The sequence below is a fragment of the Pteropus alecto genome, unplaced genomic scaffold (assembly GCF_000325575.1).
Source record: "Pteropus alecto unplaced genomic scaffold, ASM32557v1 scaffold398, whole genome shotgun sequence".
NCBI classification, from domain to species: domain Eukaryota; kingdom Metazoa; phylum Chordata; class Mammalia; order Chiroptera; family Pteropodidae; genus Pteropus; species Pteropus alecto.
The window spans coordinates 825,388-852,867 of NW_006442497.1; the positions used below are offsets into that span (position 1 = coordinate 825,388).

General features: G+C 33.3%; 1 protein-coding gene across 1 annotated transcript in view; it reads right to left on the bottom strand.

The window, feature by feature from the left end:
- UBE2G1 (ubiquitin conjugating enzyme E2 G1) overlaps window positions 1–27,480 on the bottom strand; it is an 86,549-nt gene that overhangs the window by 11,069 nt on the left and 48,000 nt on the right. The window contains exons 2-4 of the mRNA XM_006922213.3: window positions 16,908–17,010; window positions 8,882–8,979; window positions 3,002–3,180 (exon numbers count right to left, since the gene is read on the bottom strand). Of these exons, the coding sequence (XP_006922275.2) occupies window positions 3,002–3,180; window positions 8,882–8,979; window positions 16,908–17,010 (380 nt within the window). The remainder of the gene's footprint in view (window positions 1–3,001; window positions 3,181–8,881; window positions 8,980–16,907; window positions 17,011–27,480) is intronic.

Genomic DNA, 27,480 nt, shown 5'->3' on the forward strand with positions numbered 1-27,480 from the left:
TTTCCTGCGACCCTATTACAATGATCATATTGGAATTTTTTTAAGGTATAAATCCTCAACATCAAAGAAAATGCCAGGAAAGTCATCTAATAACGGTGGCAGAAGTTTTTCAAGAAGACCAGAAGCAGATAGAAGAGTAATAAACATGCACCAAAGAAGAAAGAGTAGCAGCCTAGAAAAGCCTCAATGGTAGCCGAGCAAAGGAAAAAGAACCTATTGAACAGAACCCTAAAGAAGTTAAAAGTTTACAAATGGAAAATCTGATAAGAGTCATAAAGAAGTGGGGCTGAAAATAAAGTAATAGAAAGTGCCTGCATAACTCGATAGTTAGGAATTTTCTTCCCACCTATATCTAAAATTCTAATATCTTCCTCTAATAATGATGATATATAGATTTTATGAAGACTTCAAAGGAAGGCACACCAGAGTATTAGAACTGGAGCTGCTAGTGTTAAGTATCAGTACCCAAAAGTAATTACTTTATTTTGGCATTTAAATGACACCCCTCTTCCTCCAACTCCTACCCTTAATTTAATATCTGGCTTGCTACCCACAAACTCAAGTGGAATAAATTCTGCCCATGCATGCACATCCCCCCACATTCTCCCACAAGCCTCCAATCTGCTTTCCTTGACTTTCATTTATCATGGAGAGCTATGCAGAATGCCTGCAGAGTTTTCAAGTAGTCTTCAAAATACAAAAGAAAAACTGACCTCAGAGAAAAGAGACTTCAGAATTTAACTTCTGAAAATCTCTAATTAGAACACCTAAAAAATTAAAGAACTATTAAATTCATCAAACAGTGATAAGATTTCATGAAAAAGAAACTAATGGAGAAAAGACCAAGGTATTTAAAATGCTGTCTTCAATATTGGCACAATTTTAGATGAAAAATATACAAACAAGTGATCAATATGGATAATAGCTACAAGTTCAAAAAGAAAAAAATATTAAATATGAAAAAATTCTCAAAGTAATTAAAAAAGAAAACTTCCCAGAGCACGTAATCAAAATATACATCTAGAGAGATGGAAAAATTTTCAAGTTTACATGACAACGTGAAATTTCAGAAGACCCAAAATCCATAAAAGTACCTAAAGGGAACTAGGAAAAGGAAGGAGGGAGAGAAGGAGGAGAGAAAGGGAGGGACTACAAACGAAGAATCAGCCTTGCATCAACTTTCTTACCAGCAACGATAAATACTAAAAGATAAATTCTGTAGAAATTTTATTTTTCCCCCTAGAATTTTGTAAACAAAATGTATAAAGACAGGATTAAAATACTTTCAGACATGTAAGGACTTAATTCCCACATACGCTTTATCAAACATTACTTTAGGATGAAGAAGAGCAAAAGAAGTCAACTGAAAAAATAAGACGACCCAGGAAACAGATGACCCAATCCAGAAGAGCAGGAAGGGAAGAAAGGAAAATTTAAGGAAAGCAGCCAAGCACCAGGCTGAATCAATCTAATTTGGTGCCAAAGTATGATGGAATCTAGGAGAGATCTCCAAGAAAAACCGGGGTTTCCTGGAATAGGATATCACTGATTGAGAGGTTAGAAAAACAAGCAAACAAAAAAAAATATGAAAATACTACAAAAGGTATGCAATGCAAGAGGAAAAGCAAATAATAAAGGTAAACAAAATTGTTTACAAGAAAGCTATGGTTTAAACGAGACAACTGAATAAATCAGAAAAAGAAGCAGTGTGCTTCAAGAAAAAGAATGGGAGAATTTTGCACAATTTGAGAAGTCATGTTTACGTATTTCAACTTCACATTAAGGACTACTTCTACCCTTAAGAAAATGTTTAGAATCAAGAGAATGACTACTTTTTCAGCAGGTCCTGTCGTTTCAGAATTCAACTGTTTTAAAGTTAATAATTCTTGCCTATTCATGCTGCCAAGTATTTGCTCTTTATTTAAATCCTTTATGAAAATTAAAACACAACTTGTCAGTTCTGATCTTATTAAAAAGAACTGATAGTTGAGGATGAATCAAATGAAACAGTAATTCTCCCTCCAAATGATTTCACAGGATTTGTTTAAAAAACAGCTTTCACCTCTTCTCCCTTACCACCTCTTTCATTGTTTGTACATAAAACTGACTAAATAGAAAATTGGAATAGTTTTCTGTCAGTTTTTACTTCAATGTATTAAATAAATTTAAAGATCTAAAGCCTTGGTTATCTATGCAGCGTTTTCTACATATAAGATCTCACCTAAGTTTTTATATAGGTTTGAAGTAACCTAAGAAAAAAGGTGAATTTAAATCTCCTGGCTTTCGCAGATACTAACAAAAGTTCCAAAAACAAGAATTAGAACAAAAATCTTAAAAGAAGACTAGAAAGTTGAAGAACTAGGACTATTCTAAAGAAGAATAAAATGTGAATACAAAATAGAATGTGGGTTCCTAGATTCTGAATTAAAAAAAAAAAAGCTATAAAGAACAATCTTGGAGAAATTTGAGGATGGACTATATATATTCAGTAATATTGTATTAATGATAAACTTGTACTATACTTATGTGGAAAGATGCCCTTGTTCTAAGGAGACACATGCTGAAGTACTCAAGTGTGAAGGGTTAGGATATCTGTAAATTATTCTTAAATAATTGGGGGCAGGGGGTGGGGGGGGAATGTTGTAAAATCTCCACAACTGGTAAATCTAGATGAAGAATATAGGAGTGTTTATTTAACTAATGAAACTTTTTTTTTTTTGGTAAATATAAAAGTTTTAAAAATAAAAACTTGAGAACACTAATATAAACTTTAATAGGGACTTGATATTAAATTTTCTTAGGTATGACAATAGTAATTATAGTTAAATAAGATGGTATCCTTATTCTTAAAAGATGCAGGTTCATGTATTTAGGGTTCGTGAAGCTTAATTATGTCTGTAACTACAGACAGATATACATACGCACAAATATAAATATAAATTCTAATTGTAATCAAGTTTAATTAAAGGGGAGCAGATATAAGTGCTTGTGACCACCTTACCGCAGCATCAACATTAGCAGGTGAGTCTCCATTAGGGTCCGCCAGCATAGAAATAACACTAATCATGATGGTTTCCACGGTGTGAATGGGGAGCCAGCGTTCCTCTGGTTTTTCATAACCATATTTATCTTCCCCAGGCTCATGAAGAATAGAAATGCATACATCACCATTTTTATCAACTGCAAAATTAGAGAATAAGAATCCTGTTTGAAATATTTAATAATTTGGTCATACATAAAATATCTATTAGAGATGTGGTCGTGATTCCTATAGTACAATGAATATATATATAAAAGTTAATTTCCCAAATGGAACCTGTTAATTTAGGAAGACCACGGATTTTACCAAATAGGATCCATCTGACAAACCCAATAGGAATGTAAGCCTTCTTTCTCATTTCTGCAAAACTTCAAGATGTCTAGCATTTACAGATAGGTGATATAGCAGCTCCTCGAATAATGTCGTTTTCCTTCTACATCGATGAGATGCCATAGGAACATAACTCTTGTTTATATCAATTAGCCTATGGTAAAACTGGTTTTATTATACATCATTTCACTTAAAAGTTGAAGAACCTATCTATGATGTTAAGTGAGGACTTACTGTACCATATAATGAAATGGATAAATGGCAGCTACTGAATCTGTTTTTCATTTGTAGAAAGCATATGGTCCAAATACCAGAAGTGAGTTTCTACATAATGATTTCCTAGTTTCCCCACCAACTTATTGATTTAAATGAGTGACAGTCAAAGGTCCAGAGGCCTTCCCAAGAAAAAAAATAAGTAACATCATCATGTCTTTTTTAAATCGCATAAAGGCAAAAATTATATTTTTAGGGAAAGGAGTACACTCAAATTCACAAAACGAACATGTCATACTGCCAGTGAAAATTCATCAACATATAGTTTTCTATAAAACTATTTTAATTGATCAAACAAAGAGGTAAAGTCCTAATCCACTGACTCATGTACATCCCACAAATACTTTCTCCACTGCAAAAAAAAGCAAACTTAATGTGGAAATGTTAGAAAAGACAGAAAAATATAAAAATTTTTCAACCAGATCCCTAAATCCCATAAATAACCAATGGTGATATTTATGTATATTTCATTCCCAATGCCCTACCTACCTAAAGTCTAACAAGTTTGTAATAGGTATAATTTTAAAGCTTATTTTTCATCTCAAAACTTAAGCATTTCTCCTGTTATAAACTCTGGGTAACTAGAATCAAAGTTTATATGTATCATTTCTCTCTGACAATTACTTCTTGAATGCATACTGTGTGCCAGATACTCACTGACAAAGAGGGGATACAGCAGTGAATACAACAAAGCCTATGCCTTCAATGTCTTGTATATGAGCTTTTCTATAATTGAGAGTCTGAGTCCCAACCTACTGCTTGCTATCTCCTAGTTAAAATCTATTAATTAAATTGGAATAAGCAGATCGAGTGGCAAGAACAGTAGCGACAAAACTTAATAGCACTATAAAGTTCAACATAAGATGCTTATACAGTATTATTAAAATGCTTTCCTCACTTGAGAATTTTTTCCAAGTCATTTTATTTGAAAACATGATAGCAAATGTTTGTAAAAAATTCTATCAGAAAGAATCAATTTAAGATCATTTCCCTCTTTTACAAATTATCGTCATAATCTAGCATCTTCAAATTTTTACCTTGTGTCATTTCATTTTAAACATACAATTTACTTTTTTAGAATGAGAGGTTTTTAGGTTTAATAGCTATTACTAAATTACATCTTGAAAAGTATATTGTCACTGGCAATACACGAGGTGACAGTTTCACTGACTCTTCACTCAGAATTAAAATTTTTCTTTATTGGTAATTTTTATATTTCACAGGTAAAATCTAAATTAGCTTTTCTAAATGCTTTTGGGGGTGAAAATTTTCCACGTATACAAACTATATAATACCTTCTCTTTTGTGAAATGTCTGTTCTTATCCTTTACCCATTTATGTACTCAGTGTTCATTTTTTTCTTCCCAAACTGCTTCTTAATTTCCCCAATTTCTGCCTACTACTTTTTCCTTTCATTTCATTTTCCCCATAATGTTCTTTATAGCTGGCCTCATCTGATACAAGATTCATTTAAGAATCTTATATTGCCACTTCTCTTTATACTCCTCTATTTAGTCTTTAAATATTTATTACTTTTGAAACTACAAAATTCTTGTCACGAATACTCAGCAAATACTTGATATTCACTACTTTTTTTAAATCACTTGAAACTTTTTATTCCATTTAGTTTTAATTCACTTTGCTGTTTGGTGTGAAGAAAATTTCTAAATCAATTTCCCCATGAATAGCTAACCAACAATCTAGGCATCAATTACTGAAAAGAAAACACATCTTGTCCTCCATCTTAAAACTAAACTATCTGAACCATGCACACCCTTCAAGCAAACTCCTTTCTCTTAAAGCTGTCCATCTAAAATTTTGAAAATCCAATTTACTCTCATCTTCTCTATTTAGTTACTACTTGGGTACTCTCCCTCTCTATCTTACTGGAAACTGGCTTCTGCACCCTATCAAGATGCTATAACTATTCTCACAATTTTGGTCTGGAGAACTTATTATCCTGAGTGTGTTTATTTTTTTATTTCTTAGTTTTAAAAAAATTTTCCTGGGTACTTTTAAACTCAACCCTTCTGGGCTAAGATAACTGATATGCTGAGTATACCTTCTTGGACACATTTTCCTCCCTTACAGTTTCTGTGACACTCTTCTTTTACCCAGTTCTTGAGTCACTTTCTAATTTTCCTTTTCCTTGGTCTGACTTTTAATGTTATCTTTATCTCCCTATTAATCTTTTCCCTGGATAAATTAACTTATTCGTCATATCACAATGTTACCCATCATCTCCCCCACCCCAGCTTTACTGAAATATAATTAACATACGATATTATGTAAGTTAAAAAGTGTACTACGTGATGATTTGCTATGTATAACTGTCATCTTGATGCCAATAACTTCCGAGGCCCTAAAAGCTCACAACTGAGCCTTGGGACTAGTTTTATCTAATTATCTAACTAGATATGAGAAGTGTACCTCAAAAAAAAAAGTCCAAAATTGAATGCATCTAATAAGCCACATAAAGTTAACCTTCATCCAATAGTAATTTTTTAACACCTTTACTGTAATTGACATAATTCACATATTTTAAGAGCACAATTTAATGGTTTCTAGTATATTTACAGAGTTGAACAACCATCAAGATGACCAATTTTAGAAGATATTCATCATCCCAGAAAGAAACCCTGTACCGATTAGCAATCACTACTCATTTCTCCCCAACCTTCCCTTGAGTCCTACACACCTACTAACCTACTTTTTATCTCTATAGATTTGCCTATAGTGGACATTTCACATAAATGGAATCATAACAAAGCAGTCTTTTATGACTAGATTTGTTCTCTTAGCATAATATTTTCAAGGTTCATCCATCTTGTAGAATGTATAAGTACTTTATTCCATTATATGGATATTATATTTTGTTTTTCTGCTCAATTGATAAGACATTTGAGTTGTTTATACTTTTTGGCTATTATGACTAATGACGCTATGAACATTCATGTTCAAATAGTTTGTAGACATATGCTTTCAAGTTTCTTGGTTATATATCTAGGAGTGGAACTGCTGAGTTATAAGGTAACTCTGCTTAACCCTTTCAGGAACTTCCAGACTGTTTTCTGTTTTCTAAAGTGGCTGCAACATTTCACATTCTTGCCAATAGTCAATGAAGATTGTAATTTCTCTATGTTCTCACCAACACTTGTTCTTTTTGATTATAACCACCCTAGTGAGTGTAAAGTGGTATCTTACTGTGGTTTTGATTCTACAATTATTTTTTAAGTGGTCCGTCAATTCTAAATTCTTTCCTTTTCCTTACCACCCATATCCAGCAATCAACAAGTGAGAATTAACTAAATTTTCCTTTCTACCACTACTCTTAGTTCACGTTTTCATTGTCTCTTACCAAAACCATTGATAAAATCCTCTATCTATCTCCTGGCTATTAGTCGGCGTTCCCCTTCCAAACATTCCTCCATGGGTGTAATTTTTCTAGAAGAAAATATAGTCAAAATGAACCGACTACATAACTTTAAAACTCATTAATTTAATAAGTCCCAACAGCCTAAAGAACAAAGTTTAAGCCAGGCATTTACATATTCAAAATTCAGTTCAAGAATCATATTCTCTAAGAATCAATCGTAACCTTAATCTTCTATGCTACTGAACACTTTTATAACTACATCACTGTCATCTCTCAGTTTCACCATTAAGTTTACATGTCTACTTTTGCCTTATATTGACAATAATATCCTTAACAGAAAGAGATCCTACTTCATTAATCATCTTTGTATCTCCAGTGCCTAGCAGATACTCAAATTCTCGCTTTTCCCCTCATTTCTATTTCAAAATGACTACCACTCCTTCCTAGTCTACCTCTTCTTGTACTTGCGATCATTGTCCCATCACCTCATCAGCTATCCTTTCTTCACAAAGTATTCCCTCTCGCAAATCAAGTCTTAATTATTGCACTCTAATGCAATCTCTCTCATTGCCTACAAAAGTTTCTTCGACCTTAAAAAAAAACAACACTAATTTCATCAGTTGTCCTCTTAAACTACCTAAACTATTGCTATCCTTCCTCTTAACAGAAAAGAAGTACCATGTATTTCATATATATATGCTTTCACTTAATTCTCACATTAAAAGAAACTAAGGCTCAGAGGCTTTGCCTAGAGTTACTCAGCTAATTCGTGGTGGAGCCAATAGTCAGAAGATATTTTTCTCCCTTCTTACTGGTACAAAAATAACGCTTTTGTGATCACTTCTATCTTAAATGCAATAAAATTTGGTTGTTCCCTTGGTTACAAATAGTTTTCCATTCGTCGGTTCTAGTCTCTCATAAGACCCATTTGTTTTTCAAGCCATTGGGTTCTAATATATACTCCCTATTCATGTAATAAAGCCTTAATTTATTAATTCATCCATTACTCTCTCACTGATTTTTGCTTAAATTAACATATAAGAATTTCTTCTCACAACCAAAAAAGTCTTGACCACAAGAGCAGAATGCAGATTAGTGTAGTAGTCTAAAAAGGCAATTATGATTACAAAATACTGATAGTCAAAACACTCAGTAAAGAAATCCTTGCAAGCTCTATCATATAAAACAAGGCCAAAAGTTCAGGAAGACTGTATGTAAACACAGCTTATCTAGCCTAACCTTTGGCTCATAAAGTGGATTACAAATGGTAGCACATCTTTGGGTAAAAAAGTCAATGTCATCTTTTCATGCACAGCAGTATGGATGCTTTCCAAAGGTTAAAATATACATTATTTTATTTCATTTGAGGCTCTCAGTTACCCTACAGGTAGGTCATTCCTTTTTTACAGCTAAGAATATAGATAAAAAGTAAGAGTTGCCCATGGTCTAAGAGCTAAGATAAGAAAATATAAATCAAAAATCCAGGTTTAATTACCTCTATGCACTTCGTAATAGCCAATGAGTCATCTAATACCTTAGAAATTATCTCAATTATAAGAGTTCTATTACTGCTATTACATCATTCATTAAACTTGCCTCTAGTTTGGTACATCATGAGTCTCAAAGGAGCTAAAAACTAATAAACAAACAAACAAACAAGTAAATAATTATTTTTTCCATGTGATCTGTTACTCCTTCTTGTCTGAAGAATCTAATACAAGGCCATGTACATAATGAACAGAATGCACTTAGATCAAAAATTTCAAAACAATTTCGTTGAAAATATATCTTTATTATTGACCTGGAAAACTTCAGTGACAGAACATATTTGTAAATGTAAAAATAACACTAGATAAACTTACCATTTGGGTGCCAGATTTCTGTAATGAATTTCATTTTAGGAGGCCGGAGGGGATAATCTTTTGGAAAAGTGAGATGAGCCTTAAAAACACCACCTTCACTGGAAGAAAAACAAAAACAAGTTATTGCCTATTAAGTTCCTGCCTATAAGTAGACCACTATTAAACATAAAACAAGGGAGCTAGTACTAACACTATAAATTAAGTAAATGAATAATCTATATTTCAGGCAGACAATTTAATTACTGAAATACCTGGGTTTAATAAACTGTCATGCCTACTATCTTATTAAACTCTAAAAAGCTAGTAAAATAAAAGAAATAGCTTAACACAGACATCTAGATCAGATTACATACTTGCTGTGCTACAAACATTTCTATCACTTCCCATTGCACTTAAAATTTACAAGGTTTAACACTGCCTATAGAGGTCAAGTTGCTGATTTCTCTATGTTGATCTCAAATTATCACTCTTCATATTGTTCCAGCTAGTCTTCTTTCTGTTCTTCCAACACAAGTTCTTTTTTATCTTAGAGCTAATGCACATTTTGTTGTTCCCTGTCTGGAAACAAATATTTATTCAGTCTTTATGTGTCAGACACTAGGAGTATAACAGTGAACAAAGTATTAACATCTTTCAAGAAGTTTATATTCTAGTGACTTTCCAAAGCAGTGCTGTACAACAGAACTTTCTACACACTGGAGATGTTCTATATTCATGTTGTCCAATATGGTAGTCACTAGCCACTTGAAATATGGCTAGTGCAACTGAGGAAATGAGTTTTTTAAAATACATTTATTATTTAAATTAGTTTCAAGTATACAGTACATTGGTTAGACATTTATACTGTTCATAAAACAATCCCCCCAATTGCTCCCTCCCTTCCTTGGGCCCTCCACTTAGTCATCATATTAATGCTAACTGCATTCCCTGTGCCGTAGTCCCCATCCTCATGCCCAACTATCAACTACTAATTCGTACTTCTTTAATCCTTCACCCCACCCTCCCAGACCCCCAACGCCCCTCCCCTCTGTCACCAAATTGTCCACTATTTTTGTGAACTTATTTTTGATTAGTTTGTTTTTAGATTCCACATATAAGTGAAATCATATGGTATTTATCTTTCTCTGACTTATTTCACTCAGCATAATAACGTCTAGGTCCATTCATGTCATTGCAAAGGAAATAAATTTTAAATTTTATGTAATTTTAATAGCCACATGTGGGTAGTGACTGCTGTATTAGTGCAGCTCCAGAGCATTGCCATTTATTGAAGAGTGTTCTTGAAGAAATGTCAAAATAATACAATGAGTTGTGTATGTTAACAACGAAAACCAGTGAGCTGAAGTCAGTCTTATGAGGCAAAAGTGACTACATTCTTGTCTTATGTCCTAGCTGTTTCTTCTATTTGAAATATCCTTCTCCTCTTGTCATTATTCAGAACTCAGCTTAAATGAAAAAAGTTTTACCTGACTATCCAATTTTAACAAGTCACTGTGTCCCTCTATCATACTGGGCTCTTTTCATTTCTTTATTCCAAACAGCAATTCACACATCTGAGTCTTTTATTGTTCAATGTGCACACCATTAGAGCAGGATCATATGATTGTGTTTGTTTCAGATCAATGAGAGATGTAATTCTCAGCTCATTAAATAGTTTTCATTCACTGAACAAATATACATTGATGATCTACTTATGCAAGGTACTGTTCTATGTAAAAGGATACAAGAGAGAACAAGACTAGAGCCCACCGGTTTCATGGCACTTACCATTCTAGTGGCAGAGTAATAAGTAGTGAGACGGAATGAGCAATCTATTGTTAAATTTAAAAAAAATCCATTGAATAAGCCCATTTGTCTTTAAAAGAAAAAAGAGGGGGTATATTTGTATACAAAAAGAAATATATCTGGAAACATGATACCTATATGTAACAACAGTTAGCTCTGGAGGAAAGGATTATGGGATCTTTTACTTTCTGCTTGTACATTGAAGTATTGGTTGACTTTTTAACCACAAGCAAGTATTAATTTTTACTGCCTTTTTCTGATCATAAAAGCAAGACTGGGGGAAGGATTAAAAAAAAGAGGGTCGTTAATAGCAAATACTCCTGAATACTTACAAAACACCACTGGACTCCAAATATAAAAAGTAGCTTTGATAAATACAATTTTGGTAGGAACAATACGAAAAAGACTGAAAAAAAATTAAAGAAAGAATAAGGTAGTAAAGTAGAAGCATAATGAACAGGGCAATTTGAGTTTAACAAGTAGATGAGAAGGTGCTGGCAGGAAGACTAGAGATAGTAGAAAAAGAAAAACTGAGAAATTAGAAGGGTCTAACCAAGAAAAAGAAGGAACATCTTTTCCTTTTGCACAGAAAGAGAAATAGACCGAATATAGTACAACTATCCAGGGGCAGAAAGGAAAAATGACAAATTTTATGCTTGCTTTATTGGCCTTATCTTTCATAATGTAAAAGATTATCTATTGAAGGGGAAAAAAACACGAACATGAGGAAAACGGAGACTGGAATAGCTGTCATGAAGAGTGCATTACACGAATAAATAAGTCAATCTTCTCTGCCTATGTTACCCTAACTGTCTAAGTAGGTGCCAAAACTGGCCTTAGGACATATTAATTATACAGACTAGTTTTTCGAACTGTGGCTGCAAAACTAGTTAAAAGTGAATCACTAACCAGTTTTCTTCTTAAACAAATAAAAATAGAACAGAAAACATAGGAGCTTATCACAAGTAGTTGTTTCAATTATATAATCTACATACATGTTTCTATTCATTAAGATGTATATACCTAAACATATACTGGGTCAGTATTTAAAGTATTTCTGATTATGGGCTGTATTAAAGGGAAGAAAACCGAAAGCCCCAAATGCAGAAAACAGCCAAGAATCAAAGTAAAAGAACATCAAAACAGCTGTCACAAAGCCCATGCACTTTATTTCACTAGTGAAGCTATTCTTCATTATTCAGTTAGCTTTCCTAGGTCCCTGCATTTTGATTGATTAGATCCACTTAAAAGCTTTACATTAACTGATTGGAATCTTTATCATGAAAAATTACCTAGTCTCTTATTTTCAATCTTTAAAATGTCAAATTTAATTAACAGGATTATTCTAAAACACTTAAAGCACACAATTTTCACCCTGTCTGAAATGCCCTCACCCATTCTGAACCCATCATGCTATTTCTTATCATTTTTCTCTAATAGGTGGACTCCTTAATATCTCTTTTACCTGTAGAAATCCTACCTGCTTTTTTTTTTTAAAGTCTCATCCCAACTTGTGGGTGCAAACTTCTAGTGAATACCTAAATTAGCAAAGAGGAAGTCAAAAAACTTAACAGGGTACGAAACATTGTTAGACTAAACACTAACATGCTACATATTCACTGTTTTTCAAATATACAAAGGTGCTACTGTGATGAGCAAAATGAAAGTTTTTTAAAAAGCATCAATGAATTAAAAGTACCTTTTCTTCCATTATATAGTCTCTTCATCACAGGTACTATTAATAGTATAATTACTAGCATGAGGTTAAAAAGAGGTAGGTGATCAAGAGTTTCCCATTTGAACAGGTTGAGAAACCTAAATCTAGTTCAAGTTTCTTCCACAAAGTCTTCCTTACTGTTGTATTAAATTTTAAAAATCTTACAAGGATCAGATCCTATCATTCTGTCATATTTACTTTATTGAAATGATATACTATACCCTGCTGAAATTTTGCTCGACATTGTTTTTACGTATATTAATGTTGATACTTGTTTCTAGTTCATTTATTTTACCTGCCACATTCCACAATTTATTTATTACACTCATAAGACATTCAATTGCTCCTCTCCTTTTTTTACTATTACAAGCAACAGAACATTGAATATTCTGAACATTGAATATTCTTAGGCATAGGGTTTTGACCCTAGAAATGAAAATGCTAAGACAAAGTTTAAGTAATTGTTCAGTCACACAGCTAATAAAAATGGTAGAGTCAGGGAGCTACACCAAGATAGTCCCTAAAGCCCACGTTCTTAAGCACTAAATGATAAATGACATGGCACTGTCACTGATAAATCAGTTTCTAAGCAGTATAGGCATGAGGTTCATTCCCTCCAAAATTTCATTACAGAATATATGGCTTGTGCCTCTATGTCCTAAACAGAACTATAAAAGAATTTTGTTATTTTAAAAGAATATTAATCAGAGAATTTGGTTAGTCATAACTCTTCATTTTCTATATTCACTCAAGGTAAGGCAATACTACAAAATACATAGAACCTAAGATTCTCCAAATTTTTTACACCATTGCCAGTGGTAAGAAACAAAACAAAGCATACTTCTCAAACAGACTAGCCATTAATGATGAAAGAAAAAGAGAATAAGAGATAAAAGGTGTACATTCATCATTCACTAATCCCGATTTATAAACTTTATAATTACAGTCATAGCCAGGTCTAGACTCTCTTTAAAAACCTACTGCCACTCCTACCTAAAATTTTTATTATTGTGGATATGGTTGGCTTACTCCACACTGCTTGATAATCTGTCTGAAAATAGCAAGTATATCATACCAGTTTCAGAATGTCTTTCATAGAAAGTCTCAAGAATCTATTCTTAATAGCACTAGAAAAATTAATTAATGTACAGAGTAGTAATAAAAATTCAATATTGTGTAAAGATAAATATAATGGCTAAATTAATACTCATGGCAACTATCAGTTTCAAATAATGTTCGAATATACTAGTTATTGACTAGATTGTAAAGAGTGTGGACTGCGTTCTAGTGACTAAATGAAGGCTAACGATGCCACCATGAAATACCACACCAGCTTTTAAAGAATTTTAGTACAGTATCAATTCTATTATTATGTAAATTATCTGATTATTAAGTGGTGAATTAATCACTTAAGTCTGGGTACCATCTGAGCCCACATTAACTTACTTTCAATCCTATATCCTCCTCCCCCATCATCAGCCTCTGTTTCTCTACCTAGACAGTTACTTATGCCCAAAGTTTATGTATTCACTTCCAACAGCACTCCTCACACTGGAAAATGACCTCTACCTTCTTCATTCCACTCAAGTTAACTACAAGAACACCAGTAATTTCCTTACTGTTACTGTTATATCAACAAACACTATTAAATTCCTGATTTTCAATACTTGATTCTTAGTAGCATTTTATAAAGCTTATTCTATAAAAACTTTCCTTCCCTTATATCTTCCTGGTGAATTTTCTCTGCCTTTCTCAGAGTCCTGCCCTCAGCAAGCACATCTGCTCTCTTCTCTATCCCCTAAGCAAAGGCTGTTGATTTGCCTACTTTGAGCAGCCATGGGCAGCCCCCAAATTCCCAGTCCATTTTTTATGCTACAGACAAAGAAATTTTTTAAATAACATTGTTAAAAACATTTTTTGTTACAAAAGTAAAATACAAGCTGAGGGAAAATAAAATCTGTAATCCCAAAGTTATTATACTTATCAATTTAATGTACATTCTAAAATATTTATTTAACTGGCAACTCCTGATATAAAATTCCTCAATGGCCATGCTTTGTCTTTAGGACAAAAGAAAAATTCAAACTGTTTACCGGTGTTTATAAATTTAAACTAGGGGGTGGCTCCATAGTGTAGTGGTTAGCACGTAAGCTTTGCACATAAGCTTTACACGCAGAAGGTCTTGGGTTCGCGCCCCAGATGGAACCAAGGACCATACTACGGGTGCGCCAGGCCTCAGGTGCACACCGGGTGCACACCAGGTGCATGCCTCGAGCATGTGGGAGGAGATGGCCCCGCCTTCAGAGATCCAGTTCTTAAGGGGAAATGGCAACATCCAAGAAGATCATTAATGCAAAGGGAATCATACCTAGGTAATTTTGGATGACTATTAAGATGTCTTTCAACTGCATAAAGGCTTCATTACTCACAGGATGATCAAAGTACATGTGGTATTGAGGTTAAACTATAGCCCAGGTGCCTCCAGTGCTCTCATTAGGAAGGGACAATGTGGAAATGGCCACCAATTGTTTCATCAGTAGGTCTATACTCCAAAGGAGCTGCCCACAAATGCTTCTGCTATCCACATCTCAGATCAACAGCCAGTACTTTTAAAATGTATACTGAAGGCCAGAAATAGGTTTTTATTAGTGGACATAATGGCCTATTAGTACAATGATTATTAAAAAGTGGTTCTCTTTGGTGAGCTGAAGTTACACAAAATATATTTGGACCAGCTAACAATATTTGAGATATCAACCACCATTTCATGAAAAAAGTATAAGAATTCTTTGAGGTCCTTAGAGATGGAGCGCAGGCCTGGATGCCTGACCAATCCTCTATGTAGACATCAGTTCAGAAATATTTCTCTCATCTCAAATCAATTGTAGGTGTAACAAAATTCTATCAGTGGATGTTAGACTGTTACTGTCTCTACCCTGAGTAAACCTTCACATATGTGTTTTTTTTTTATAGAAAAATAGACTTGAACTTCATCGGGCTCATAAACCAGGTTGAATCTATGGTTTTGTGCACAAAATTTGGTAAGAAATTAGCTTTCAAAATATTAAGGTTGTGGGGGAATACTTCTAGAATGGTTTTCAATGGCTTCTGTTATCTACCAAACTACCACTGTGATTATTTTGAGTTTTTTAGTTTGCAGCAATTACTAATGCAAACATACCACTGGAAATACATCAGCAAAAATTTTGATTGGCAATAATTTTGATTGGCAATAGGTATGACAAAACATAAATCATTTTTTAAGACTACAGAAAACCCCAAAATCCACACTATATCTCAACTCTGTATGTTATTATATACCAGTCTGCTCTGGTACAGAAGTAGCTCTGAGTTTTTTTTTTCCATTACATATTTTATAGGATAAAAAAGAATTGCCATCTTAAAACACCTGAAATGAAACTACTTGACCATCACAAAAAAATGTATCCAAATCCTTGCCTGCTTAGTACCATCATCAAGGACCACACACACAGTTGAGTCAGTTAGTCCCCAGGAAACTCAGATCTAGGTTTGTCTCTGCTGTCCCTCAGTTGTATGGCTTTGAGAAAGTCACTGATTTTTCTTCCAACACTTCAACTTCTGTTAAAAGTATGGAACTTGTACTAGTCAGGTTACAAGGTAGCCATGATCTCTCTTATAGAACATTAAATATTAGTAAGTTTAAGTTAGTCTACAAGCACTTGGAGCAGAAAATAAGACTGTAGGTTTAAATCTAGAAATATATTACATAAATAAGAAATTCCATCTCTCTTTTTCTGTTGTTCTTTGATACCACTACATTCTGTTGTCTATCTTTATATCAACTAATAGTGATTAATTAAAAATGATTAACTGTAACAATCACTTTTATAAACTGGGAAAAGGTGATCATTAGTTCATTTTAGGGTGAGAAGACCTTGGTTCTGACCAGTATTCTGTGGGTATCTAATTCAAGAACCACTAAAATTGATGATTTTGAAAGTTCTTTCCAGCCTGCTTAAGACACTGATGCGTACACTATGGTCCTGTGTGAAATCTCTCAGATATAATATTATGATTTAATTAAATTTATAAAGTGTTAAGAATAGTAAAGCCTTGTCTTTAAAATTATAATGTTCCTTTTGGAGGCAAAGCACAGTAAGCACAAGGGACAGGAAGAAGAAGAAGCATTTCAATAAAGAATTTTCTTCTTCCCCTATCCTGCCAAAACTAATCCGATTTCTGGGATACAAGTAAAAAACATATTATTTATATATAACCTCACCTTAAAGATAACTTTTCTGTAATAAATTTATTCCAGGTATTAAGAATATCTGATTTTCTGAAACTATTATATATTTAAGAAAGCAACAGGTTTTAGACATCAGTTTCAACACAAAAACCTAGACATGATCACTCAATAAATATTAAACATAACCACTTCATCTGCTCTTTAAAAAAATAATTTCACTTGTCTGCCAAAAACAGTTCACATTTCAATTAATTAAAAGAGCTCCACTTTGATGTCAGTTCTACTGTACTTACTAAAGTGTATCTGGAGGACCAATAATAAGGACTTCCCATCGGTAGAGATCATTGTCATCTATTAAACCTGCCGAAAAGCCTTCCACTGGATTTTTGTTGAGTTCTGTGGAGAAAGGAAAATTTGATCAAAACATAATTTTCATCCAAAAGAAATTACAAAAGTTGAATACACATATTATAAATTCTAAGCTATTAAATGGATATACCTGGATCATTAACAAAATGCTACCTGATGACCAAAACATTTCCTATTCTGTAACACAAGGAAGCAATAATAGGTAAAGTAAACTACTCAGAAGATCAGCTTCTACTGCCCTCTTACTTCTACCCTTGGTTTCCAGCTAGGTTCTTACCATTCTACGTACCCTATAGTGGTACAGAGGTATAGTGGTATAGAGAGCTTATTAGAATGCAGATATCTAGGCCCATCTCCTAGAGACTCTGCTTCAGAGGGAGATCAAACCAGTACCTCTCTGGTAATTCTTATGCTGTGGTCTTAAGGATGCATTTTCAGAAACACCAACAGAATGCCTAATACCTTTTCATTAGAATTTATTGAGCTTAACCAATCTTCCTTTATACTAATATCTGTATATCTATTTGACAAGTCCTCTGTAATCTTGGGGATACACACCTACAGTTGGTGTTCATGTGTGACCCATCAAACTCTCAGCACAGAGAGAGCAGAGAGGATCCATGTATGGTCCTGCCTGAATGTTGACCCTTTCTGCCAGCCATAGCTTCCAGCACACAAGAATGGCTTAAGAATAATATGTGAAGCCTACAATTATGAGATTTTTCTCCTTCCAGATATAGTGCCCTGGCATAAATGGAGGCTGGGGACAAGAACAGAGGCAAAGGATTAGTGAGATTAGGGGTCACAGGCCAAGAGGAGGACTTTAGAAAAGCAGGTGAGAAGGAGTACAAAGTCTAAACAGTTCCTGGAGACAAAGGCTTAATAAAGGAATGACCGACTGATAGTGGGCATCATGTAGGAATTTTTTTAACAGCTTTAATGAGGTATAACTGACATTCAGTGAACTACATATTTAAATTACATAATTTGATACATATTGATATATCTATACACCTGTGAAGCCATCACCGATTATGATAGCATACAAATATGTATATATATCACCAACAAGAAACTCAAACAGAAAGCACTGACTGGCTGAAGCTGGGAAGTGGAGACAAAGCACACACAAGAGGAGAGCAGCTCAGAAAGACCTTGCCTGAACAGGGAGTCTTAAGAGGTTTGTAATTCTCATATAATTCCTGCCATTCTCTTCAGGGAGCTCAGTCTAATGATAAAAGTAAGTGTAACAGAATTCAAGTAAGTGCTATAAAAGACTGAACAAAGTATGTTAACTGAGAAGATATTAACTTTTTACAGAATAAGAGGTGGTATTATTTCAACTACGATTTAACATCCCAGAATGCCAGTAAAACAGAGAGCCAAAAGTGAAAGTTTATTTATATTTAAACATGAATGGCTTCTTTTCTCAAAATTTGAGGGAAGATATTTTATAAGTCTAACATTTTTACCTAACAGGCAAAGTAGACTTTTATAAATAGTTTTAAATCAGTTCTGTATTTCAAAAAACAAGAAATGCATTTTTACTTTTAAATAGCTATTCTAAGACATAAAAATAAACAAGGATACTGAAAATGCAAAGACATTAAGACAGGGATTAGATTTTAATTTTGTTATTTTGTTTATGCATGCAAATATTTACTCTGTGCTAACCACGTTGCAGACATAGGGAAAAGAGCTCAAAGTCTCACTTTTACTGCCAATTGAAGGGTAGGGTAGAGCACAGACAACTGCAAAATGGGCAGTTATTTTCTATATCGTTATCTCATGTTCAACCTTTTTCTAGATAAATACTATTATATTACTCAGATTATTTTCTCCAATACTGTATACAACATTCTTTTGAAAGATGCTATAATTTATCCAGAAATCACCTAGTTGTTGCATTGTCCATCAGAAGTCTAGTCACATTTTATAAATGTAGGTGGATAAAAGCTCTGAAATTAGTATATATGGTCAAAATTATTCTTAAAAGTTTCCTTACTCTTCCCATAAAGTATATCATTGCTTCTCACTTTTCTAAGTGCTTAAAATATTTTGCACATTCTTTTCATGCTTTTCTTCTACATGAGTGATTGGGTCCACTGCTCGTTTCATGTAAGTAACACAAAAGGAATACTGAAGAATGTCCAACACCTCACTTTTGTCATGGCTTTTGCCTTTAGCATGGTTCCTCAAAGGTCTAGATCCATGGATATTTAACAGGTTTAATCTACCTATAGTTTCAGATCGTTCCCATACCTTTATGAATGGTTCAAGATCCAGTTCGAGTACTATCTTCCTCCATGAGGCCGTCCCTAAATAATTTACAAAATAATCTTCTTTTAACTTCCTATTAATTATACTTTTAGTCTGCGCTACATCAACTGGCACCTAACTATAAGCTCCTGATTCCCACAGAAGTAAACAGACAATTACAATGTATAGTAAATGCTCCAACATTACTACAAGAATTTGGAGGGAGTACAAAATTATAATTATGAAAACACATAAACAGCTTCTAAAAAGAGATGAGACATCTGAAATAAGACAAAAGATTTGGGTGAGAAAGTATAAGGTTTAGACAGAGAAGTATATACAAAAACTTGAAATATGGAGATCAGTATATGGCTAGAACAAAGTGGGGGTACAGATGCAGTTCAAACTAGACAGAATGTCAGGAGCTGGACAGCAAAGAGCCTTTGTAAACCATGTAAGTTTTGACTTTGTCCAGAGGGCTATGATAAGCCTCTGGGTTTGTGTTTTGTTTTAAAAACAGTGAGGGACCTTCATGAGATTCACATTTTCAAAACCCAATCTTGCAGTGTTTGAAAGATAACACAGAATAAGGCCATGGGTGATGATAAACTTGTACACAAATGCTTATATAGCACCATTACTCATAATAATCAAAAGGTGGAAACAACCCAAATGTCCGTCAACAAATGAATGGATAAACAAATTACAGTATATACATGCAAGAGAATATTTGGCCATAAAAAATGAATGAAATACTGATACATGCTACAGCTTAAATGAACCTCAAAGACGTCAGGCTAAGTGAAAGAAACCAGACACAGAAGGTCTCATATTGTATGATTCCTTTGATATATCCATAAAAGGCAAATAAATCCACAGAGACAGAAAGCAAAAGATACTGATGGGGATAGGGAGAGGGAGAAATGAGATGTGATTACTTAATTGGTATGGGGGGAGGGGTTATGAGGTGATAACAAAGTTTCGAAACTAAATAGAGATGGTAGTTGCACACTGTGAATATACTAAATACCACTTAACTATATACTTTAAAATGGCTAATTGTTATTTGAATTGCAATTTAATTTTTTTTTAAATGACAAACCGGTTTCTGTACAGAGCAACTGGGTAGTAGTCTATTTTCTGAAATGGGAAATATATGAAAATGTGCTGATTTGAGAGGTGAGGGGAAGAAATGATGACAGGTTTAAGTTTTAAATGCCTATGGGGTATGCTACCTTGAACAAGCCCAATCCTGTCTGATATCGGAAGCTAAGCAGGGTCGGGCCTGGTTAGCACTTGGATGGGAGACCACCTAGAAAGACTAGATGCTGTAGGCGTGAAAATTAAAAAATAAGGGATTGTAAGCATATAAGGTCCTTGCAATCTGTGAGGTCAATCACAGGTTGCCCTGCCTAAAAAAATTAAAATAAAATAAAATAAAACAAAATAAAAATAAAATAAAATGCGTGCCTATGGGGTATAAATACATTGCTTTAAAAAGAAATTTGAGCTCACAATAAAGATTTGGTTGTTATCAGAGCACTGTTGATAACTGAAGTCATAAGACTGACATCACCCAAGGATGACCATTAAGTGTAAACCACAGAGGATCTAACCGAATGAATTCTGGAAAATACCAATATTTGGGGAATAAAAAGAGACTACAAAAGCATTTAAGAAAGGTAAGACAGAGAAGCAGAAAGAAAACCAGGAAAAAAACTGTATCAAAGAAGCCAAAGGAGATGCATTTCAAGGAGAAAGTTGCCAACAATGATAAATATACACTGCTCAGGAAAGAGGGGTCCAAATTCAGTCTGCTGGGTTCGGTAAAAAGAAGGCGAAAGGCTGCTCTAGGCATAAGTAGTTTCAGTGTAATGGTAAGGCAGAGGGCCATGCCATGCAGGAAACAATGAGTTGACAAAAAGAAAGTGAAGCAGAGAAATACAAGCAGAAACTTTTTCTACAAGTTTGTGGGTGGGAAAATGTAGGAGCCATAAGTAGATGAAATTCAATCAGGTTTTTTAATGGGAAAGACCAAAGAAAGATGTTTAAACATCCTATCTGCTTTTAAATGTTGATAGGAATACCATACTACATTCAAACCCTATTGGATCACAGATATAAACAAATAATAAAACTTAATTGAAAGAAAATATAGAATTTTTAAAATATAATCTGGGGTAGAGGTGGCCCTCCTAAGCAGAACACAACACTCAAATCATATTATTCTACACAAAATATTTTAAATCCAGTATAACAGTTTAAGTACAAATGAGAGACTAGGGAAAACATCTGCAACATAACAGGCAAAAGTCTAATATCCTTAATATAGTAGAATCCCTGTAAATCAAAGGAAAAGGGAAACATGCAAAAGGTATAAACACAATGGGGAGAAAATGAAAATAGCTAACAAAAATCTAGCCTGCTTAAGGCAAATATTTAAACCAAGAAGTGCCCTACTTGAGTTTCTACTTTTATTTCCTAAAATATTTCAGAGAACTTTTGAATGTGAAAAAGATGAAATAACATCTTTTCTGAATGTTACCTGGACACAATTACAGTTGGAGAGAGCTAAATTTAGAGCTCTCTTTCCCACAAATCATAAATGCTATAACGGTAAAGTTCCAAAGCAGGCAAAACGAATCAATTCTATTTGAAATCAGGACAATAGTTATCTTTTATTCTTCTGGAAGGGGCAATGAGAGTAGTATCTGGGTGGAGGCATGATAGGGACTTCTGGGGTGCTAGTTAATGGCATGCTGTACATAATATTTATGCACTTTTCTATGGGTATGTAATACTTCAATTTTTAAAATTCAGTAAATCATGGAGTGTCACATGATTGTTAGATGAGAGTTATATATGCACGCTGTGAATCCAGAAATCACTGTGGGCCAGAGTGGTCCTCAAAGCATGAAAAAAAAGGAAACCAAAGACAAGGAAATGTCCTTGAGAATAATGATCTGGATAGCTCTAAGTAATGCAAGATAATGTATGAGCAAACTTACTATGATAGAGTCTTTATTCAAGAATAAGGCTGGAAGAGGTAAGCATATGAAAAGTAAAAACTCTATAGTCTTGAACTTGAATTGGAAGAATCAGTATGAATTCATGAAACAACTTTAAAAATTCTGAGCTCTGTTTACTGCAAAAGCGTAGAAAACTGACCAACCCTATAGTGCCTAGAATATGGTCTCCGAATATGATTAACCCTAAAAGTAACAACAGCTCTTCAGAGAAATGGCCGATTCCAGGTCTGGGGCAGGAAATGCTCTAAGTTCATCTCATACATACCAGATAAAAAGAAGCTATCAGAGAATATGATGGTCTTGTTAAACGGACTCAGCCAACTTGAAGAGACTCCACTGGCCAATATGGAGACAATATGAGAATCAATAGTTAAATATATTTATGCTTCAATCCATGAGTTTATAAAGAGTGATTAATAAAACAAACTAATTGGTCACTATTAGGGGATCTAGTAAACCATTTTATTATTTTGAAAACAAATTTAAAAAGTAAAAATCAAATGTTATTCTTCCTTTTTTACATAAATTATCAATTAATCAAACAGAAAATATTACTAATAGAAATTATCAAATGAAGTACCTCCCTATAAAAACAATCCAGTTAAAAAACAAAAAAAATTTGCAACATTGCCATATTGTCATCTTAATCTAGGCATTTAAAAAGAAAGAAACCAGATTTATGTCTCCTGATAAACAATCACTGCTTATATCTAGTTCAAGTCACTAGACATGATTACCAATTAACAGAAAATACGGACATAAAAATATGTTTAAGGACATCTATAGAACACAAATAACAAAATCTACACTGTGGGAAATTCTAAAGGGCAATGCCTGGAATCTTCAATAAATATACTGCAAGGGGAACAAAAGAAAAGACTAAATTCAAACTTTAGAAAAATTTGTGATACAAGTGAAAATTTGAAGGCAGACTAAATATTAAGATATTAAACTACTGTTAATTTTTTTTAAGCGTGGTAATGGTAATGTGGTTTTTTACCCGCATTTTTAAGAGATATATAAATATTTAGAGATATTGAAATATTTACAAATGATGATAATGTTTGGGATATGCTTTAAAATCATACAGGATAGGGTAGAGTTAGATAAAACAAGATTGGTTGTGACCTAGTAACTACTGAGGTTAGATGGGTACATGGATACATTATACCAATCAGTCTACTTTGGTATTATTATGTTTAAAATTTTCCTCAATAAAAGTTTTAAGAAACGATGCTAAAAAGGCAATTTAATGTAGTCTAAAATAATGTTTTTATATAAATCACATGAAAATAAACCTTCACTGAGCCTCGGCAAAAATACCAGGTCTCAGAATAATATTCAAAGACCAAGATACTGTCATTTTATACTTGAGTATTAAAAAACTAAGCTATTTTGGACAGAAAAAGTTGAAAATCACATGATATCACTTATATACGGGATATACACCTAAAAGCAACAAATGAACAGGACAAACAGACTCATGGACATGGATAATGGACTAGTGGTTACCAGAGAGGAGGGGGGAAGGGGGAGGTAGACGGAGGAAAAATAAATTTAAATAATTTCAATTAAAAAAAACAACAAAACTCTCGCACAAAAAAGAAAATAAGCTATTTTAACTGTAAATATGCTTTACGAAGACCAATGGCTAAGTCGAACAGCTAAAAGCCAAATACAAACTGATATTTATAGCCTAGCACTGATTTTCCTTTGTGTCTAGGTAGTTTTGTCTTCTGCTCCAGGGAATGTGCATTGCTGTCAAGTTTATTTATATAACACACAGCTGGCTGTAAGGTGCATTTCTATAAAGTGACTATTTTTATACTGGCTTCATTTTGAACTTCTGAAATCACAGATAGAACCTTTTATTCAGATACTATCTAATTACTCCTCCTAAGTATTGAGATGGGTTGTCAAAATAATTTTGACCTTACTGTCAGAGAAATAAATTGCCATATTACTTTAAAACATATAAATCATTATAAACCCAGTCACAAAAATTAAACTGGGAAAACATTCTTTACCTGCAAGGTTTCATTAATTAATTAATATTGAAAAAAGTCATGTATCAGCAAACAACTGCAAAGATTTATTTATATTTCTTCTGTCGATCTTAAGATGAATCAATTTAATCATCTTTACATATTTCTAGTAAACTTTAATGTCAACTCTCACTAGCTCTATCATCTTAAACAAGTCTTTTACTGAGTCTCATTTCCTCATCAATTAAGTATAGTAAAACCCGTGGTTATGTTTGGAAGACAGGTGAGAAATATTGTATATGCGAAAGAGTCTCCATCTTAGAGTACAATAAATGTTAATTGTCTATTTTCTTCCTTTAAAATTGGTCATTAGACTACAGGATGTGAAAAGAAAGGAATAAAGTCAGTGTCCTTTAGAATCTCAAGAACAAGCCATACCTTATATATGTCTTTTGGGAAATACTACCCACCCCCAACATCATACTCATTTGTTTCTAGCAGGAGCTGCTAAACAAGGCCCCCAACCTCTGGGCTGTAAGAATGAGGGAATGAATACCTGACACAAACCAGGAGAATGAGATCTTCTGGAGGATTTTTCTTTTCAATTACAGTTGATATTCACTATTATTTTATATTAGTTTCAGGTGTACTGCATAGTGGTTAGACATCTGTATAATTTACGAATTAATGCCCCTAAATAGTCTAGTAACAACCTGACACTATACACAGTTATTACAATATACTGACTATACTTCCTATGCTGTACTTTATCACCTCTATGACTGTTTTGTACCAGAGGATTTTTCAAATTGGAATTAAAGAAAAAAAGAAGTCCCAATCCACGGAGAAGCTGTGTTTTAAAAGCCTGACAGCTGCCAACAACCACAGTTCAAATCTTGAGCTAGTATGTGACAATAAAGCCAAAATAGAGTTAAAAAAGCAAAAGAAAGCAACAAGAAGATCTTAATGCAGAATTCTAGTTTCTTACACTTGGTATCACTCTTGCCCTAACCCCTCCATAAATTTGGTTAAGAGTCAAACTTCCTTTTTTGTCTAATTTATTCTAGTCCAAATCTTGTCACAACTGAGTACCTTTTTCTGTAAAGAGTCATATTTTTAAGCTTACATTCTCAGTCTATCTCTAGTCAATTTCCCCTCTAATACTCTTATGGCAGTCGTTCTCAACTTTCCTTTTACCCTCCACCATATCACACAGGGGATACAAGTGGTTCTCAGCAGGGATGGCAGTGGGTGAATAGGGAGTCCATCCTTGCTACTATCCGAGGGTGAGAATCATGAACCACTTTATTTCATTCTGATTTTCTTAAGTATTGCTCAAATTAAGGTTTCTGTATATAAATTTTCAAAAACCAGTTTTTTATTTACTATCTAACAGGTATCTCCTCACCTACTTGTTTTTGCACAATTAAACTAGTTAAGTTACTCTAACTTCACATATCAATATGTAGAGTTTGTCTTCCTTTGTATTCACCTGCACCCACGGTTTCAGCTTCTCAAAGTTTACTTTTTATCTCCTTACCATCCCTTGTTATCATCTATTTCGTGAATAGGCCTCACAATGAAACTTCTCTTAGCATAATGAGGAGGTTCTTAAATCTATTCCAATTCATTTCAAATTCACTTCAATCACCTAATAATACATATAGGAACCAGGAAGACTTAGAAAACACCGAAATATGATCTCTCCTTTTTAAATACTTGAAAGAAGAAATTATAAAGCAACCGAGGCCTTAAAGGCAAGCTAGAAGAATTAGAAAAGAAATGAAAATAAAAAACAAAGATAAGAATTACTGTTACATTAGAAATGAACAAACTTTTTGAAAAAAAAAAAAAAAAAACAAAACTAAAACCAAATCATAGTCAAGCATACAGTTGAACAGAGTAGAGATAACAAAGGAGATTTATATAAGTTCAATTGGTATTGAAGAGATTAGAATATAAAAATGTCATAAATAAAATATATGAAACAGTCCTGTAAAATAAATAACTAAGTATGCAGGTTAAAAACATACTCTACAACCCAGGAAAAAAAATGGTATAAAATAAACAATACCAAAACATCTGTCAAAGGAGAGGCAATGAGCTTTAAAGATAGATAACATCATGTGCATCTAGGCAGAAAAAAAGCAAATCAAATATTAGTGGGCCATACCTATAATCGAGTTAGCCTTAGATTACTCCACAGCACTCAATATAGCTAACAGTGAATGAATACTAAAGAATTCTGAGAAAAAGTGTGATACAGAGAATGTGAAACCTAAAAAGAGGTCGAAATATGATGGCAATAAGCATTTACAAGTATTACAAAGTTAAAGACCAAGTAAGTGGCACTTTTTGAAATAACTGCAGGGAAATAAAAATAAAGAATTTTATATTAGAAAAAATGAAGTGAAAAAACCAGTGTACTTACTAATTATTTAAATGCATAAAATTAAAACAACCATGAATGGTTAAAAGCTTTTAAAAATATAAATTGAATAATGTAAAAATAGGACTACCAAAATATATATATATTACTCACATATACACACACATATGTATACACACATATATAATTAGGAGAAGGGAGGAGAAAGAAGAAGGAATAAATGTATGTGTTTATTCCCTCATCCTAGTTATCAATACGTCAGTGGGTTCTGCTAGAAGAGACTCAAAACTATTTAGAGGTTTTTATAATTCTCTTCTCTCAACTTTAGGAATTAATTTTTTCTTGTAGTAACAAACATCTATCTGCAGTTCAATCATGTTTTCAATAGTACCTTGTGGGGTTTTTTTTTTCCAGTCAAATGCAACAAATTTAAAATTTATAAATGGCATACGTATTATAACTCCATATTTCTACATGCATATTTGTATTAAAAGTTATCTGGAATGATATTCATCAAATGTAGGAGATCGTTATTACTAAGCTGATAGTTTCAGCTTTCTTTACTTTTTTTAATTATAAAAGTCATTTATTATAAAATAACAGGAAAATAAAACAATCAGTAACACTATCTCATCCTTCAAAAATAACCACTATTAACACCTAGTTCCTCTGTCCACTTTTTTTCCAACTATAAATAATACTCCATAAAACATCTTTGTACTGTCCTTGTATATTTGTAAAAGTATACCTAGAATTCAAACTTCTTTAAGTCAAAGAAACATGCACATCATCCACAAAAAGTTTATTTCAATTTATATTCCCAGAAATACAGTGG